At 42.7% G+C, this 18,909-nt stretch overlaps 1 protein-coding gene across 1 annotated transcript in view; it reads right to left on the bottom strand.

Annotated features, from left to right (window-relative positions):
- Positions 1–1,514: 1,514 nt before the first annotated feature.
- The window catches only part of BASP1 (brain abundant membrane attached signal protein 1), a 75,843-nt gene continuing 58,448 nt past the window's right edge, over positions 1,515–18,909 (bottom strand). The window contains exon 2 of the mRNA XM_038770309.1: positions 1,515–3,167. Within this exon, the coding sequence (XP_038626237.1) occupies positions 2,432–3,157 (726 nt within the window). The 5' untranslated portion in view covers positions 3,158–3,167 and the 3' untranslated portion in view covers positions 1,515–2,431. The remainder of the gene's footprint in view (positions 3,168–18,909) is intronic.

Consider the following 18,909-nt stretch of genomic DNA (forward strand, 5'->3'; position numbering starts at 1 on the left):
AGAACAGTTCTTGACACACAGTAAGCACTTAACAAATACTATCATTATCGTTATTACTATTACATTATTAAGCAAAAAATGCCCAGTTAATTTATATACTCTAAACTCAGTAACACACCATTCTTTCGGCCATTCAATCATGTGGTATTTAATATTTCCAGGGTTAAATATATCTATTAAATGTTTCATTTCCAATCTGGTATTTTCCACAGGAAGCTGGTTAGAATATGCAAAGCAGTCAGGGGTAGCAATCTGGGCATTTCTCTAGCAACCTCCCTTCCAAAAGAAGCAATTTTCCCTCAGGGGAATAATCTGTTTCCGTATCTGTGATGGCTATGGGCTTCACCCAATCTAGGGCTCAGAACAATGAACTGCAAAGCAAAAGTAGAGCTTTCTCTGAGGCATTCAGCATTGAATGAGATTGATGGGGATCATACCAACTTCTTCCACTCCCCTGAGAATGCAAGTGTGAGATAGAGCCAGAGTGGTCCATCCGGGATTATCCACATGCCTAGTAGAACCTTGGCTGCTTTCAGATTTTCCCTTATGTTTTAGGGGTTTATCAGCATGAAATGTGATTCTTCAAAGAGAAAGACTCTCTAACTGTAGAAGTGATGAATATTTAAATGCTCGACTAAAGCATACTTAGATATGTGACCTTCAATCAACTGCCTGAGAAATGTGGCACTTCAATTTACAGTTTTCTGAAAATAACACAGAATTAATTCTACTATATCTAGGTTGTTTTAGACCTACCTTTGAGAAGAGAAGATGTTAACAAGAGAAGCAGTGTGGTCTAATGGAAAGAGCCCCGGCCTGGGAGTCAAAGGACCTGAGTTATAATCCCAGCCCTGCCATTTCTCTGCTGTGTGACCTTGGGCAAGTCACTTCACTGCTCTGTGCCTCCGTTTCCTCTTCTGTAAAATGGGGATTAAATCCTACTCCCACCTAGTTAGACTGCAAGCTCCATGTGCTTGGCAAGTACCATTTAAAAAAAAAAAGAATCCACTGATTTTACATCATCATCCCATTGTCTCATTTGGGGGATATCACTAATATCTTATTGCCAAGCTTTCAAGGATGAGGAAAACTGCCAAAGCACCTTTACAATTCATGAATGTAATACAAACTCATTCAGGCTGGTATTTTCTCTTCATAGCTTTTAAATTTTTAAATGAATTCCATCCACATTTTTCTAAAATGAAGAAGGATCATAGATAAGGTAAATTATTGGTTTTAGCCCTTCAGAATATATCTTGGCTTTGCTTATGGCCACCATCTATCATAAAAGTCCTAAATGTCTCTAAAGTTAAGATAAAAGGGAAAGAATCTCGGCTTTTAGGGGCTTTCGAATGAATGCAATATCCTGTCCAGCATAGATCAGTCACCTCTGCCAAAATGCACCTTGTCTTGTGCTATACCAGAATTGATGGTTCTTGAATGCCACGGTTCCAGAACTCTTCCTCCAAAACCAACTTGGAAATGAAAGCACCCAAACAAAACTAACAGCCTTATGCTTTTTTTAATTATTTAACTTTATTACTTGTTGCACCATTTATACAATTACATATAATTTCAATGCATCCATTGTACATTTTGTTTTTTTTTTCAGGTTTTTTTTGTTTCATTTTTCCAATGAGTGGTGTGTTGGTGTCTGTGACACAGAATGGAAGAGAACTGGAACTGCAATGAACGCAGACTTTTTTATTCATTTCCACTGACCAATAAACAGAACTACAGGTGCATCCAACCACGGACATGCATTAACTCGTCATGAGAAATCTAGGTAGGCTAAGTAGGATGAGAATGTTTATTACTCCCAAAAATATCTGGAGAGGAAGAATGGAGGATTGGATTTGAGAAAAATGTGGACAGCTAAGTGGGATCTGTCTGAAAGTTGGCATTCATCCACGGCATTAAAAAAATATCAAAATAAGAAAGGCTGTAAATTAAAAAAAAAAACATTGAAAATACTGCTTTCGTATAGATCTGATTGCCTTGGCCCAGAGACAAGGGCTAAAATCAAAACACATCACTCCCATACCCCATTACTGAAGGAAAAGAGATTTTGATACATTGGTGGAGTGCATTAAACAGCAGTTCGGGTACAAAAGATGTGCTGGACTTTCAGACATCCGTCTTTAAAATTGAGGATTATTTGTAGAGTTGACTGAAGGTATAGTAGATATTTCCCCACAAAAATACTATTTTGGATTCTCCCCCACCCTCTCCCTCCCTCCCTTGATGGGACATCCATTTTTTGGGCAATACATATTGTTATTTCAGATCCGAAACAAGTTAGTAGAGCTGGAATAAGAGAGAGAAAGAAAGAGAGAGAGAACAAGAGAGAGAAAAATAAGGAGAGAGAGAGAGAGAAAGAGAGAGAGAGACAGGTTGTTTGAAGTGGTCATTTTTCAATAGGCTGTCCATGTTACTCTTTCACTGCTACGGTCTGATCCGAATTCACCACCGGGGCCTCAGATGGTTTAACTTCATCTGGCTGAGAGGCAGGGGGGGCCTGGGTCTTAGGTGTAGAACTAGGTGCTTCCGACACTGCTGGGGTCTCCTTGGACGAAGTTGCAGCTTCGCTGCTGCTAGGTTTTGAGTCTGAAGCTTGAGCCACCTCAGCTGTAGTTTCTTGGGCTGCTGGTGCCTCCGGAGCCTCAGTCTTTTTGGCTTCCCCTTCCTCTTTGCTCTTGTCATCTACTTTACTAGTTGCTGTGACTTCCGTAGGCTGGGACATTTTAGCCTCGGTGCTGGGCTCAGAAACCTTAGGAGCTTCGCTGGTGGTGGTGGCCGCAGCAGTAGCCACGGTCGGTTCAGGCTCCGTGTTCTTCGGCGGCTCCAGTTTTGCATCGGCGACGGACTCTAGCTTCTCCGGCTCAGCTTTCGGAGCTTCTTCCTTGCCGGCTGCTGCGTCCTTCTCCCCTTCCTTGTCTTCGGTCTTGTTGGCAGTAACCTGGGGGTCTTTGTCACTCTTCTCACCCTTGTTGTTCTCCTTCACTTCGGCGGTCTCCTTGGCAGCCTGGGTCTCCTCGTTCTCTTTGGGAGTTTCTTCTTCTTCGGCACCGGCCCCTTCGGCCTTCTTATCTTTGTCCTTCGCTTTCTCATCATTCACATTGTAACCCTTCTTCTTCTTGCTGAGTTTGCCTCCCATCCTCACAGTTCTGGAACAGAAAAGCAAAAGGGCAGTCGCATTTAAAAAGACACCCAAAACAAAGGCTACACTTTCAGTACCACGCGGCTTCCAGTCCCTAATCCCAAACCGACTGGTGAGATCCGTCATCTCGCCCTATATTGCTGAAGTCAGGGAGAGGCGGGAAGATGCTAGATTTGAAGATGGGCAGCGTTGTTTTCTGATGAGCTCACACACGCTCAAGCTGAATGGCACAATGGCCTCAGCAGACAGCATTTTAGCCTGCCCTGGTTAATCGATGATTGAGCTATCATATTTATTGAATGCCTACGGTGTGCAGAGCAGTCAATCAATCATTCATATTTATTGAGGGCTTACTGTGCGCAACTCACTATACTGAGTGCTTGGGACAATACAACACAACAATATTGCATTAGTATCACCATCACCAGTCATCGAAGAAAGAGAACAAAAAGCAAATTGGCCCGATATCTTAAGAGGGACTTTATAACTCTTGGCAATTTGACATCGTAATAATAACACAATAATAGTAATAATAATATCAATTATTATTATCATTATTATTATTAAGTGCTGAGGTAGATACAAGATGATCAGGTCCCTCATGGTGCTCAAAGTCTAAATAGGAGGGAGAACAGATATTGAAACCCTATTTTGCAGATGACGGAACTGAGGTACAGAAGTTAAATGCCTTGCCCAAGGGCACACAGCAGACACGTGGCACAGCCAGGATTAGAATCCAGGTCCTCTAACTCCAAGGCCCATATTCTTTCTGAACAATCAATCAGAAGTATTTATAGAGTGCCTACTGTGGGCAGAACACTGTACTAAGCAATTGGGAGAATGAAACAAATAGACAAAGAAACTTTCCAACAAGGAGCTTCCAATCTTCCAATCAAATCTAGCTGATTTGATTCACCAATGAACTGATGCATGACAGCAGTACTTAAGTGCAAGCATGATAACTTTCACTCAGATACTCTCAATGAGGAGGTACTACAATCTGGCACAGGAAGTTAATTTGCAGTGGAGAACTGATGTCCTATTAATGACAGCCCCCAAGCTACCCCAAAGAAGGGTAACAGCTCATTTTGAAAATACAGAATCTAAAGTGGCATACAAATAGGGTACATTTTCAAAATACATGCTTAGCATCTGTTTGATTTGTAGACTTCTGATATGAAGTGGCCTATTAGAGAGAGCATGGGCCTGGGAGACAGAGGACATGGGTTCTAATCAGGCTTGGCCACACGCCGAGCCCGGCGGATAACTTGTACCTACCCCAAGGCTCAGAACAGTGCTCAGCACATAATAAGTAATAATAATAATAACAATAACTATAATAATGGCATTTATTAAGCGCTTAATATGTGCAAAGCACTGTTCTAAGCACTGGGGAGGTTACAAGGTGATCGGGTTGTCCCATGAGGGGCTCACAATCTTAATCCCCATTTTACAGATGAGGTAACTGAGGCACAGAGAAGTTAAGTGATTTGCCCAAAGTCACACAGCTAACAATTGGCAAAGCCGGGGTTTGAACCCATGACCTCTGACTCCAAAGCCCATGCTCTTTCCACTGAGCCACACTACTTCTCTAAGCACTTGGAGCTTAACAAGTACCATAATTATTATTATTATGATGCCGGCTGGGTGACCTCGGGAAAGTCACTTAACTCCTCTGGGCCTCGGTTTTCTCAGCTATAAAAGTCTATAAACTATAAAACTAAAAACTAAAAAATGGGGGTTCGATACCTATTCTCCCTCCTACTGAGACTGAGAGCCCCATGTGGGACAAGGATTGTGTCTGACCTGATTAATTTGTATCTACTCCAGCACTTAGAAGAATGCTCGACATTGAAAGCACTCAACAAATAGCAAAAAAAAGTTCCTTTCTTTTCTAAAATGGCTCAGATTACTGGGATGCCTGCTGTCATGAGGTCCCCAAAACAAGTGTACTTCATTATATCAAGGGATCATGTCTACCAACTCTGATTCCCAGGCCAGGGCTCTTTCCACTAGGCAACACTGCTTGTGTGAAACATGATTACATGTATTTCTGAAAAATTGCATCTCTTATTAGACATGTTGTACTAAGACACGGAGGAATAGCCAGATGGACTTTCTAAATGAGGCCCATATGTGAAAAGTGGGAAGGTTCTTTACGTTTTATACTAAGCAACAGGAATATAGATTTTGAAGTAGTTGTGAATGTGCTTCCAATTTCCTAGTTCTTGGCTATACCTCTGGCCATGTCCACATGGGATAAACCTAAGGTCAGTTTTTAAAAAATTCAGAGGCCTGGCCAATGTGAAGCAGGAATCAAGAAGGAGCGAAGCCTAGTGGACCACGGGACTGGGAGTCAGAAAGATCTGGGTTCTAATCCAGCTCCGCTATGGGTCTGCTGTGTGACCTTGACTTTAACTTGAATTCTCAGTGCCTCAGTTACCTCATCTGTAGAATGGGGATTAAGACTGTGAGCCCCATGTGGGACAGGGACTATGTCCAACCTGATTGGCTTGTATTGACTTAGTACAGTTCCTGGCATATAGTAAGCAGTTAACAAATATGGTAAAAAAACCACAAAAGTGTCAGCACAACCGACAGTGCCTGCAGTAACTGTCTTGGGTCACAAAATCTAGAATCTGTCCCCGTCTTCTGATGCAGGGGTCGACTTGTCAAGTCCTACCCTGACAAGTTCCTATAATCAGGGGTGCAACAGAAACTAAGGCGGAGAACATCTGGACATATAAAATAAAATAATGGGCAAAAAGGCATCCAGTGGCCAGCCAGTCCCAGACAAGGGACAGACCAGCTGGAAACCAGATGAATGGCCACGCTTTAAACATCAGGGGGATTTGCAAGCAATCTTATTTCTTTTTATTTTTCCAAATGAACCACAGTCAAGCTGAGGAATATTAGATTGAGCTCACAGAAGCAGGATATTTTTGTTGTAAGATGTTATTCTAGGCACCTGGTACTACTAGCAGCAAATGCCAGGAGTGGAGTAACAGTTCATGACAGTGTGCTCACAATGTGGGTGGGATTATCAGTCACTCATTAGTTTAATCAACTACACTCACACACACTAAAGGTGGTCTCATTTCAAAAATATCTTAGGTGACGTCTCTCCCATGACCGAATCCACCATTCTCAAGTTCCCCCTCAACCGGCCCACCTCGGCCTGATCTGATGAAGTAGACGAAGCAAGCACTGGTCAGCAGGATGAGGTTAGAGGGCTCACATCAGGAAGGAGTCCAAGTGGGCCATCGGGGAACAAGGATGGCCCCCTTTTAAGAAGCCAATTTGAAGGGTGCAGCGGAGGGTATGTCTATGAGTGGGTCCGAGAAATACATAGGAAGTCTGGTGGCTAGAGAGAAAGGAGGAGCGCTGTCTGGGGTTTGGTGTGGGTACCTTCCCCTCTGTCTCTTCCCCCGTCTGAACTCTGAGGGAGCTGGCCTGAGACAAAACGCCCACCCCAGTTTCATAGCAGAATGCAGGATCAGAAGTCGGGTGAGGAGAAAGGGTGTCTTAAGCAATGTTGGCTCTTCTGCATGAAGCTCAATTCCCAGCTTGGAGTTTACTTTTCGGTTGGCTGCACACAGCTAGGCATCAAAGGTGGATTTTTCTAGATAAAAATATTCTGAAAACCTGCTTGCATTAGGCAGAATCAGCAACTTTCCATCACTAGACTGCTGCCCTTCACTTGATTGTAAAGGTCATAATAGCAATATCAACAACAGAGAATATTGCTTAATCAAATAAATTAAAATACTGCTCCCACCCTCAACCATTTCATTACCAGATTTAGATTACAGCTGTAATTTTCTTCTCAAGAAAGACGGGGAATACACCAATATGTAAATAGACATGTGAGGTAGTTGTAAGAAGCAGCATGTAAATTTATTATGGATGCCGAGCATGTCTGCTAATTCTGTTGTACTGGACTCTCCCAAGCGCTCTGCACATAGCGTTTAATAAAAATGATTGATGGATTGAGAGTGGAAAGAGCACGGGACTAGGAGTCAGAAGGACCTGGGTTCTAATCCCAGCTCTGCCACATGTCTGCTGTGTGACCTTGGGCAAGTCACTTAACTTCTCTGTGCCTCAGTTATCTAATCTATAAAATGGGAGTGAAAACTGTGACTCCCATGTGAGACATGGACTGTGTCCAGCCAGATTGGCTTCTATCTACCTCAGAGCTTAGTACACTGCCTGACATATAGTAAGTGTTTAAGAGATACCATTTAAATAAAAAATTCTGGCTTGCCTTCAAAGCTTAACAGCAAAAATGAGCCTTTTGATTTGGTGACTCATGAGTGCTTAAGCACAGACAGTCGCCCACATCTTACAGGAGGAAATAGTCCCACAGACAGAGCTGAAAAAGATGAAGCAGTCATCATTTGTACTGCTTCCTTATCTGAGTGGCTGCTTGACTGACAATAGAAGAAACCATGTCACTCACTTCCTCTTTTGTTGAACTTTCATTTCTTCCATAGTTCCCTATTTTCTGTCAGCTTGCTCAGAGAGCAGTGGGAAGTCTAGCTTATACCTCTCCCCATTGCAAGTCTCTTTTTGTGTCCACCTGGCCGAGCCCTGCACCGACCATGCTGGCTGGTTTGAGGAAAGGAATACACTGTGCCTAAAAGTCCAAACAAAACATGGAACCCCATCCACGTTTTGTTTTCCTTTTTAAAAACAGAAACTAAACTCTGGTTACACTTCACTTGTCTCCCTGGGAGGAAGGAGAGAGTGCCGAGAAGGCCAGACCTGGCTATTTTGTGCATCTTCTAATTTCTGAATTTAGACAAATGCAAACTTGAGATTGTACTTAATGCCCTTACGCCTCCCACCCTGTTAGATTCTGACCAGTTCTAAATCACAGAGTACAGAAAACAAATCTGTCTTTACAGTAAATAAACACTTGAGATGAAATTCAGGAATACCGTTTGCCTAACCATCAGACATACTCTGAACCTGACTTCATTAGATTGTCATTTGCACTCCGATGCCAAATCACTTTGCTCTCTTCTATCCCAAGGCAGGCTCCCCTTTCAGTAGCATGTTGAGTAGGCTGAGATGATTATAGGGCTTCAGGAAATCTCCAACTCCTAACAAGCATATGCTTAGAAGGGGGCGGGGGTTGGCAGGAATATTTCAAGGCAGTGATGGTTGGGAGAAAGGGTGGCCTCATAGGAAATAGAACATGTTGTCTAGGTTGGAAGCCATAGATAGGCTGCCACACATCAGGAAATCCTCTTAAGTGATGCTTCTCACATAACTGAATCGACCGTTCACAGGTTCTCCCTCAGCCAGCCCACTTCAGCCTAATCTGATGAAGCAGACAAAGCAAGGACTGGTCTTCAGGATGAGGTCACGTAAGGAAGAAGTGCAAGTGGGCCATCAGGGAAATGGGATTGGTCCCACTTAAAGAAGTCAGTTGGGGCGGGGAAGGGCAGAGAAGGGGGTGTCGATGAGCAGGTCTGAGAAATATACAGGAAGTCTGGTGGTTGGAAAGAAAGGAGCACTTTAAAAAGGTCTACCTAAATATTGAAATCACTGGGTGTGATTTTCTGTCACTGTTGACTCCGACGAAAACTTGGGGCAGGGCTTTCTGAGCAGTGGGATTCGTTAAAATATAACAGAAACACACACATAGGGCAGGACAGAAAATCATGGGCACAGGTGGGTCAGGGGAACACAAAAATCAGTCTGTAGTCCTTATTTAATGTCAGCCATGGGCAAATTGTTGTTCTAAGTGCTTGGAAGAGTACAGTGAGGAAGAAGCCTCACATGTTTTCAACCTAACAAGGGTGGCAGATAAGACATGATTTATTTATAATTAGAAGGAAAAACAGAGGTACACTGGTCATAACAAGAGAAGAGAAACATAGACACCTGCCTGCTGTAGGACCTTGGAAAAGTCATGTAACCTCTCTGTGCTTCAGTTTCCTCATCTGTAAGATGGGGATAAAAAAGTATTTCTCCTTCCCACTTGGTGTTCAGAGGGGTAGATACAAACTGATCAGTTGGATACAGTCCCTGTTCTAAAAGAGGCCCACAGTATTAACCCTCATTTTACAGATGAAGTAACTGAGGCACAGAGAAATAACTGTGGGGGAGGGGGAGTTCCCTCATCTATAAAATGAGGATTAAGAATGTGAGCTCTACCTGGGGCAGGAATAGTGTCCAACTTGCTCAACTTGTACCAACCCTGGTGCTTAGTACAGTATCTGGCACATAGTAAGCACTTAAATACCATTTAAAAGAACTGGTAGGCATCCCAGGAGATTGGTCTCTCAATCGGTCCCTCAATCATTAAGAGGCTGCAGCTCTGTTTGGTACCACTACCTCTTGAGGGCCAGGGTCTGAGCCTAATTTCCACCTGTACACTCTTTCCTAGTGTTTAGTACAGTGCTTAATAAATAATATAACTACTACTACCCACAGGGTCTGAGCAGTGCTAAATCAGGAAAGCCCTGCTCACCCCAAATGTGAAGGAGTCTAGAAAAGACACCCATAAACTCTGCCTGCTTATCCCAGAAAGTTTTGCTAGACTAGCACCGCAACTGATGAGCCTTAACATGGGAGAAGCAGCGTGGCTCAGTGGAAAGAGCCCAGGCTTTGGAGTCAGAGGTCATGGGTTCAAATCACGGCTCCACCCCTTATCGGCTGTGTGACCTTGGGCAAGTCACTTAACTTCTCTGTGCCTCAGTTCCCTCATCTGTAAAATGGGGATGAAAACTGTGAGCCCTCCGTGGGACAACCTCATCACCTTGTACCCTCTCCAGTGCTTAGAACAGTGTTTGCACATAGTAAGCACTTAAAAAATGCCATAATTTTTCCCTTCTAGACTGTGAGCCCGTCGTTGGGTAGGGACCGTCTCTATATGTTGCCGACTTCTACTTCCCAAGCTCTTAGTACAGTGCTCTGCACGCAGTAAGCGCTCAATATATATGATTGAATGAATGAACATGGGAGTGCAAAAAGGAATCTAAGTGAAGAAAAGAACAGCAAGTCTTCCAATAGGGAGAACGATGTTTGATGAGCTAACATCCAGATCTGGTCCCAAGTGATGACTTCAAAAATGACTAACTGCTCACAGGTCTAGTCTTCTCAGTCAGACAGTGTGTTTGTTTCAGTTACCACTCAGAGGCATTCATGACCTTCTAATGATTCTGTCCCTAGTTCCCCAACAGAAGCACTCTGCCATATGATCAGTTCATATGTTCCACTTGAAAAGTGGGACATCAAAAAGGAGCAACAAAGACTCTATAAGAATCCAGAGAGACGCATCACAATAGTGCCCGTTATGGGCAGGGAACATTTCTGCTAATTCAGTCAATCAACCAATCATATTTATTGAGTGCTTACTGTGTGCAAAGCATTGTACTGAGCACTTGAGAAGTGCAATATAACAATATAACAGACACATTCCTTGCCCACAACAATTTACAGTCTAATTCTGTTGCACTGTGCTCTTCCAAGCACTTAGTACAGTGTTCTGCATATAGTAACCATTCAATCATTGAATATCATTGATTGAGTGCTGGTATTCTCACTGGACAGTTCAGGGCCCTGATACTCATGAGATTTCAAGAGAGTGGCACTGAATCATGGAGAAAAATCACTGATAATATGGGACAGGTAAATTAAAAAGAAGTGGCCTATTAGGGTTGTAAGACCCCCGAGAGAGTGAGACTATGTCTAATTCCCACCTGGTAGTCTTTCCTTGTACTTAATAAAGTGGTCTGCAAAGAGCAAGTGCTTAATAAATACTATTGTTACTACTTTTATTCAGAGACTATGCCGTGCATCAGTTCATAAACAACACAATCTTTCACTTAATGAACAAAAGAAAGCCTAGAACTATGCAGTGGTCCTTTAATGAGTATATCATTATTCAATAGTGAAGTCTAAAGGGAGTTCCTATTTCTAGACTGTAAGCTTGTCCTCTAGACTGTAAGCTCACTGTGGATGGAGAATGTGACTGTGTCTGTTTATTGTTATATTGTACTCTCCTATGCACTTAGTACAGTGTTCTGTATACAGTAAGCCCTCAAATAAATGACTGAATGAATGACTAGGCAATGCACCAATTCCTGCTGCTTGAGAATTGGCCTGATACAGTCCAAATTCCAATAATGATACAGGAAAGGTATCATAAAGTGGCATCCAAACCACCCAGGCAGTTTAATGTCAAACGCCTGGAGAATGAAGACGAATGCAATGAAATTCATGGCAACATCAAAGCAGGCTTATTAGCACAAACATTTCTATCATCTCTACCAAAAATACCAACAATTGGATGTCTCTATGGGATACTTTCCAGCAGGAAGACTAAGATGTGACTGGAAGAAATACCAGGGTTCTGAGATAAAAGAGTTACTGCAGCAAAACAAGAAATTCATCTGCAGATCCAGAACAGTGTGGCCTAATGGAAAAAACATGGGCCTGGGAATCAGAGGACTGGGTTCTAATCCTGACTCTGCCACCTGCCTGCTGGGTGAACCTGGACAAGTCACTTCACTTCTCTGTGCTTCAGTTACCCCATATGTAAAATTGGGATTAAGACTGTGAGCCCCAAGTGGGACAGAGAGTGTGTCCAACCAGATTTACTTACTGCTAATCCACCCCAGTGATTAGTACAATGTCTGGCACATGGTAAATGTTTAACAAAGACCAAAATTATTGTTACTATTAATATTATCACCATGACCAAAAGATTGATTATCTCAGGATGCAGAGAAAGGTAAAACACCTATCTGACAAGGTATAAAGATAGATGCCTTAGGGAAACCCAAAGCTACACAAACTCAAACCAAAGCAATATTTTCAGCCATTGCTGAAAAGAGCTTTGGATCCATCAGTACACCAGTGAAGATTAGAGCTGGCTCCACTCTCTTTACAGACAAAGAGGAATTCTAAAGAATTGGCAATTACACTTTCATGATACCCTCAAACACTTCTTTCACCACTGACAATGACTCTAAAACATCAGGTCCGCTGACTCACATTGGAGGACTCGAACTCTCACACCAACACTTAGTGAAATCAACCCTTCGGTTACAGCCACCAAGAGCAACCCAAGTCTGGGAATTAGTGGAATACGATCAGAGATCTACAGAGAGAAAATGTGTTGTCTAATCATCTTCATGGGCTCGTCAACATGTGAAATACGGAGGAAATGCCACAGGATTTACAAGAAGCTACCAATACCACATCTATGAGAAAATGGGAAAGAGCTGAGACCCAGAGATGTTAGGTGACTTGCCTGAGGTCACACAGCAGACATATGTTGCCGGAACTAGAACCCAGATCCTTCTGACTCCCAGAAGGATCCCCTGGGATCCTTCTCCTCTGAAACTCCTCCAGACTCCAGAGGATCCAGACTCCTCTGAAACTAAATTATGTTAACTGGTCATCACATTGTCCAGTGACACAACGAAAGGGAAGGCAAGGGTGTTCTTTGGAGGGAAACAGATAGAGTCTGGACCCAGCATGATAGTTAAGAGTCAGACCAAACTGAAGGAAAAGGGTGATTGCTCAACTTTCCATAAGGATGTAAGACCTTGTCCACCCACCAAATGCCACATCCAGTATCTCCAGTAGTTCCAAATATTTCACACCAAGCATCACGACAGAATCACAAACACTGAGACCCTAGAGCACGGTCCAACCACTGCTGAAACATACACATCACATCTTTGCTGCAGGATAAATGACAACAAAGTACCAAAATATTGGCCCTCCAGGGAGCGGAAATGGAGCAACTGCAAAGAAGGTGGCAGAAGAAACTCTTTAAATTTAAAGACATGGTCAAATATATCATTTAATGACAGGGTAGAAACACAAACAGTTAAGACAGGTGAACCTGAAATCCTTCAGTCAAAGTGGGTAAGCAAAGGGCTTCAGGAAGATGGTGCTATTGATAGAAAAACTAAATCTGTGTCCAACCCATCAGGTGGTAAATGCAACAGTACAGCAAGGAGTAACTTTCCATGCCTGTAGAAGGAATTGTCATGGCCCACATTGGCATATCTACCACCCCTGCACACCCTGCTTAAAATCTCCCCAAAGGATAACTATAGCTCTTGCCTCCTCTGAGTATACTCACATATAAAAGCTGACCTTCTTCATGGTTCATTTTGTAACCTATGACAACTTCCTCTTCCTTTGGAGACCCAGAAATAGGAGATTAATTTTAAAGGAAGGGAGTTTCCCTGAGTCAAATTCATCTGGATGTACTCTGTTTTTCTGCAATTCCCGGAACCTGTGTCATTTGAATGGAGATTCTATCAATTAACCAATCAGTGAGACTTATCAAGTGCTTACTGAGTGCAAAGCCCTGACCTTGGAAAGTACAACAGAAGTAATACACATGTTTCCTTCTCTCAAGGTCCTTAGAAAATCAGGAATTTGTAATCTAATTCTCCCATCCCAATATTCAAAATGTCTGAGTAGTTCTGAGCTATTTCTTTGATGAGCTTCCTTATCCCTTAAAAATCCTGGATTTGTCATTCATACCCAATCACAAAATCATACAGAGAAATTCTTATAGCAGTTTTTTTAATGGTGCTTGTTAAGCGCTTACTATGTGCCAAGTACTGTACTAAGTGCTGAGGTAGATACAAGATAATCAGGTTGGCTACAGTCCCTGACCCACGTAAGGGCTCCCAGCCTAGTTAGGAGGGAGAACAGGTATTAACCCCTATTTTATAGATGAAGTAACTGAGGCACAGAGAAGCTAAGTGACTTGCCCAAGATAACTTTTTTCCTATTTAACATTGGATTCGGTAGTCTTAGGTTAAGCTGGGACATGATTTTCTTTGATGATGATGATGATGATGGCATTTGTTAAGTGCTTACTATGTGCAAAGCACTGTTCTAAGCGCCAGTATTGAAGTTCTCTTGGAAGACCTAATACTCAAAATAATGGACTCCACTGCCTACTTTCTAGACTCTGGAAAGTTTCCTGGTGGTGGCAACAGTGGGGGAAGAGAAGCACTGTGGCCTAGTGGATAGAGCATGGGCCTTGAAGTCAGGAGGACCTGGATTCTAATTCCAGCTCCATCTCTTGTCTGCTGTGTACCTTGGACAAGTCAATTATCTGGGCCTCAATTACCTCATCTGTAAAATGGGGCTTAAGAATATGAGCTCCATGTGGGACAAGGGCTGTGTCCAACCTGATCAGCCTCTATCTACCCCAGAGCTTAGTACAGTGCCTGGCACACAGTAAGTGCTTAACACATACCATTAAAAAAAAGAGCAAATGCAGATAGACAGGTTGGAAATACAGTTTCTTAGACAGGCAAATATGCTGACATCAGGGTTCCTAGGATGGGCTTAGTTAAGACTTGTGGTACAGAGCCCCAAATTGTCTGAACACTGTGATCCATATTTAGGGATGTGATTCCCGCGTAAACAGCTGAGTTTTTCTAAACGACTCCAGAAGCTTCATGTTCAAATGTACTGACCCTTCCTTCAGTCATAGCTCTTTCCTAAAAGCAAACCACCTCTTCTCCCCTCAAAGGCCATGGTAGTGAATTTTCTTCACTAACAACCATCAATACACATTAGAGTTTATGGTTGCAGAAACCCCTTTGAAATGAACTGACACAGCAATAGACTCCCCCTGCTCTAGACTGCAAGCCCTGTATGTGCAGGGATTGTCTCTCTTTATTGCTGAATTGTACTTTCCAGGGGCTTAGTACAGTGCTCTGCACACAGTGAGTGCTCAACAAATACAATTGAATGAATGAATGAAGTAGGGATGGTTCTGAACAGCATTAGGCAGGGAGATGCTCCAGTGAGGAACTGTGGTCAGTAAGATGCAGGGAAAAGGAAGCAAACCTTCGGGAGCAGACTAGAAATTTAGCAAGGTGGCAACCAACATCAGTTGCCAAGACATTTCCTGTCTAGCGACAGAGATAATACGCCTCCATGCTGGCCAATTGAAAGGGTGAAAGCATCAACTTTTGACTCAAAATCAAGTTTCTCCCTGCCTGCTCTACCCTTTCTACAAGCTATCAATACCAAACATTACTCAAAGCTCAACCAAACAGTTCAGACGATTATGATCTTTCTTTCCATATAGTTTTATGCCTGTGGAGAACTTCAGCTGCCAGTAGTTGTCAATGTATGACTAGCTATTAGGGGTATTTCTTGAGAAGCAGCAAGACCTAGTGGATAGAGCACAGGTCTAGGAGTCAGAGGGACCTGGGTTCTAATCCCAGCTCTGTCACTGCTCTGGGTCTCAGTTACTTATTCTGTAAAATGGGGATTGAGACTGTGAGCCCTGTGGGAAAGGGACTGTGTCCAATCTGATTACTTTGTATCTACCCCAGCTCTTAGTAATAATAATAATGTTGGTATTTGTTAAGCGCTTACTATGTGCAAAGCACAGTTCTAAGCACTGGGGAGGTGATCAGGTTGTCCCACGGGAGGCTCACAGTCTTCATCCCCATTTTACAGAGAAGCAGCATGGCTCAGTGGAAAGAGCCCAGGCTTTGGAGTCAAAGGTCATGGGTTCAAATCCCAGCTACGCCAATTGTCAGCTGTGTGACTTTGGGCAAATCACTTCACTTCTCTGTGCCTCAGTACAGTGCCTGGCACATAAGTGCTTAATAAATACCACAATTGCTATTATTATTCTTATTATTAATGATGTGCTTCCCATTTTCCAGAACCTGGAACATTACAAAAGATGGCTGAGAGTTTAATACCAGTTAAGACTCAAGAAAGACTGAGACCTCACTCTCCCTTTCACACCCCATGGTACAAAGCACTTGGGAGAGAACAGTATAACAGAGTTGGTAGACTCATTACCTGACCACAAGGAGATTACAGTCTAGAGGTCATGACAGACATTAATATTAATAAATGAATTGCTGATATGTGCATAAGTGCTGTGGGGTTGAGGGTGGGGTGCTAAAAGGTGCAAATCCAAGTGCAAGGATGACACAGAAAGGAGTGGAAGAAGAGGAAGCGAGGGCTTAGTCGAGGAAGGCCTTTCGGAAGAGATGTGCTTTTAATAAGTTTGAGGGTGGGGAGAATGATCATCTGTAGGATATGAAGGGGGAGGAAACTACCCCTTTCCTTTCAGAGTATCCCAGTTTAGGTCGGAGGCAATTGTGAGTCTCAATAGGAGGAATAAAGGACAAGAAAGAGGGGGAAGAGGAGGAGGAGAAAGGACAAATTTGAATGTATTTCAAATTAGTCTGATCTGATCACCTTTGACTTTCAATTTCAAATGTGAAATAAGAAAGGATAAAATAGGGAAATGGAAAGAAAATCAGAGTAATATTATTTTCCTCTAATGGTACCATGTATAACCACACACATTTAAATAGATAATGGACTCCAGTATGAAACTGTTTCACACTGAACTACAACAGTGCAGTCATACTTACATGTGGGTACACTTCCTTATTCATCCTTCTGGCTACCTTGCAAACATTTCGTTGATATAATTGACCAAGTTGCAAAACCAAAGGAAACATATGCTTGCATGCAAAGTATGGTTTCTAGATTGGGCAAATGAAGGGTTTTTTTTTTAAAGAGAATTGCGATTTCATAGGTTGTGGGGACTGAAAATATCTAACCATGTGATCTGTCTTCCTTTTGGATGCACATCATTTAGCAAAACAGTGTTTACTCCAATTATTCCTGCCAAATCAAATCAAATGAAGAGCTGAATTTGGTTTGGTCTGAGGTCTTTGCTAAATGGTCTCCTCATTACCTAAGAGCAGAAATTTTCAGCAGTAGACATTGGCAAAGCAAGCTGAACAGGAAGCAATTGTGTTTGCAGACACCAAGGACAATTCGCAGTTTCCCCATTCATAGCAAGTGTAATTTTTCCAATGAACAATGAAATAGACAAATGTTCTTAGGCCTTGAAATGTTTCATAGATAAGGCACCATGTCCTGTTTCCAAGCTATAAACCCCTGTTTCCCAGAATCCTGGAGTAACACGGGGCCCATTTTTCTAAACAGGGAGTTTAAATGTCCTCCAATTTTATTACAGTTCCGAAACTTCTCCTGGGCTCTTAAAATAAAATATCTTCAACTGAAAATGACAACAAATGAATGCAGTCTCTCACAATCAATATTATTTTCTGTTAAATCAATTTCAATTTATCACCAACTGATTTACAAATGATGGCTCTGGGAAAACTTCCCTGCATCTTAGCAATATATTTAGGACTTCACCAAACAGATCTGTAGGTATACAGTGGTAAGTTGTCTGTCTATCACTCCAGGTCCCTGACTGCCTGGTACAATGAGAGCCAAGATTGGGGTAATCTTTCATTTTGAGCAAGGGGACGGAAAGGGGTTGGGGGGAGATTTTAGGGGAGATTAAGGCTAGAAGGGAAGAGGCTTCGAAGAGCCAATGAGCCAGAGATTTGGAGGTTTTCCAGACCTGACTGGAAACTTTTCAGGTCTTCTCGGAGACCTGGAATGAGTGAGGCTGGTGGGCGAGCTCGAAGAGCCGTTGCCACCATCTTCCCTGCGATGCAGGGAATTACCTAGGCAGTTACCTCAGCCCTTGGGAGAGTACAGTTGCATTAGCAGAGGTGACCCCTGCCCTATGCTGTGAAACAGCATGGCTCAGTGGAAAGAGCCCGGGCTTTGGAGTCAGAGGTCATGGGTTCAAATGCCGGCTTCGCCACTTGTCGGCTGTGTGACTTTGGGCAAGTCACTTAACTTCTCTGTGCCTCAGTTACCTCATCTGGAAAATGGGGATTAAGTCTGTGAGCCCCACGTGGGACTACCTTGCATCTACCCCAGCGCTTAGAACAGTGCTTTGCACATAGTAAGTGCTTAATAAATGCCATTATTATTATTATTATTATTATGTGGCCACTCTGCAGAGTCCATCTTGGTGGAATGTAGTTGATTTTTCCTGTGATTTCTCCTTTAGTGGATTTCTGGACCCAATTTCGTCACTACCATTCACTTTCATTTTATCAATCAGTGGTATTTATTGAGTGCTTACTACGTGCATTTCCCCACTGAACTTCACTAACATTTCAAAACCTCTAGAGGAATGTGATCATACAGGATGCCACCTTTCCAGTTTTCCTTCCTGCTTAACTCCAGCTCCACAGATTGCAAACAAATGTTAGCGTTGACTTGAAAAGCTATTAACTTTCTCTCTTTCAACACTAGTCTTGTTGCTTCCACATTCTCAGTATTTGTGCTGAAGCTCCTTAGGAGATGGGTGCTCTTTTTATCCTCTTCTCCTTAAAATGTAAAAGTCAGTTCTTTGCTCTTTCCATATGTGAAAAATCATTTCATAATCCCATGAATGTTACAAATAGAGAAGCAACTGGGCTGGTGGATAGAGCGTGGGCTGGGAGTCAGAAGGATCTGGAGTTCGAATATCGGCTCTGCCACTTGAACCGTGAGCTTGGACAAGTCACTTCACTTCTCTGTGCCTCAGTTTTCTAAACTTTAAAGTGGGGATTCCATGCCTGCTGCCCCTCCTATTTACACTGTGAGCCCTATGTTGGACAAGAACTGTATACAATCTAACTTGTTTTTACCGCACCATGTACAATAGTGCTTGACACTTAAATATGACAACAACAGTTGTTACCTCATCTGTAAAACGGGGATGAAGTGACTGTGTCCAACCCAGTCACCTTGTATCTACCCCAGCACTTGGCACAGTGGCACATAGTAAGTGCTTAACGAATAACACAATCATTACGAGTACTATCATTTGCAGTTCCTTTTCTTGTGAATTTTAC

The sequence above is a fragment of the Tachyglossus aculeatus genome, chromosome X3 (genome assembly GCF_015852505.1).
Source record: "Tachyglossus aculeatus isolate mTacAcu1 chromosome X3, mTacAcu1.pri, whole genome shotgun sequence".
NCBI classification, from domain to species: domain Eukaryota; kingdom Metazoa; phylum Chordata; class Mammalia; order Monotremata; family Tachyglossidae; genus Tachyglossus; species Tachyglossus aculeatus.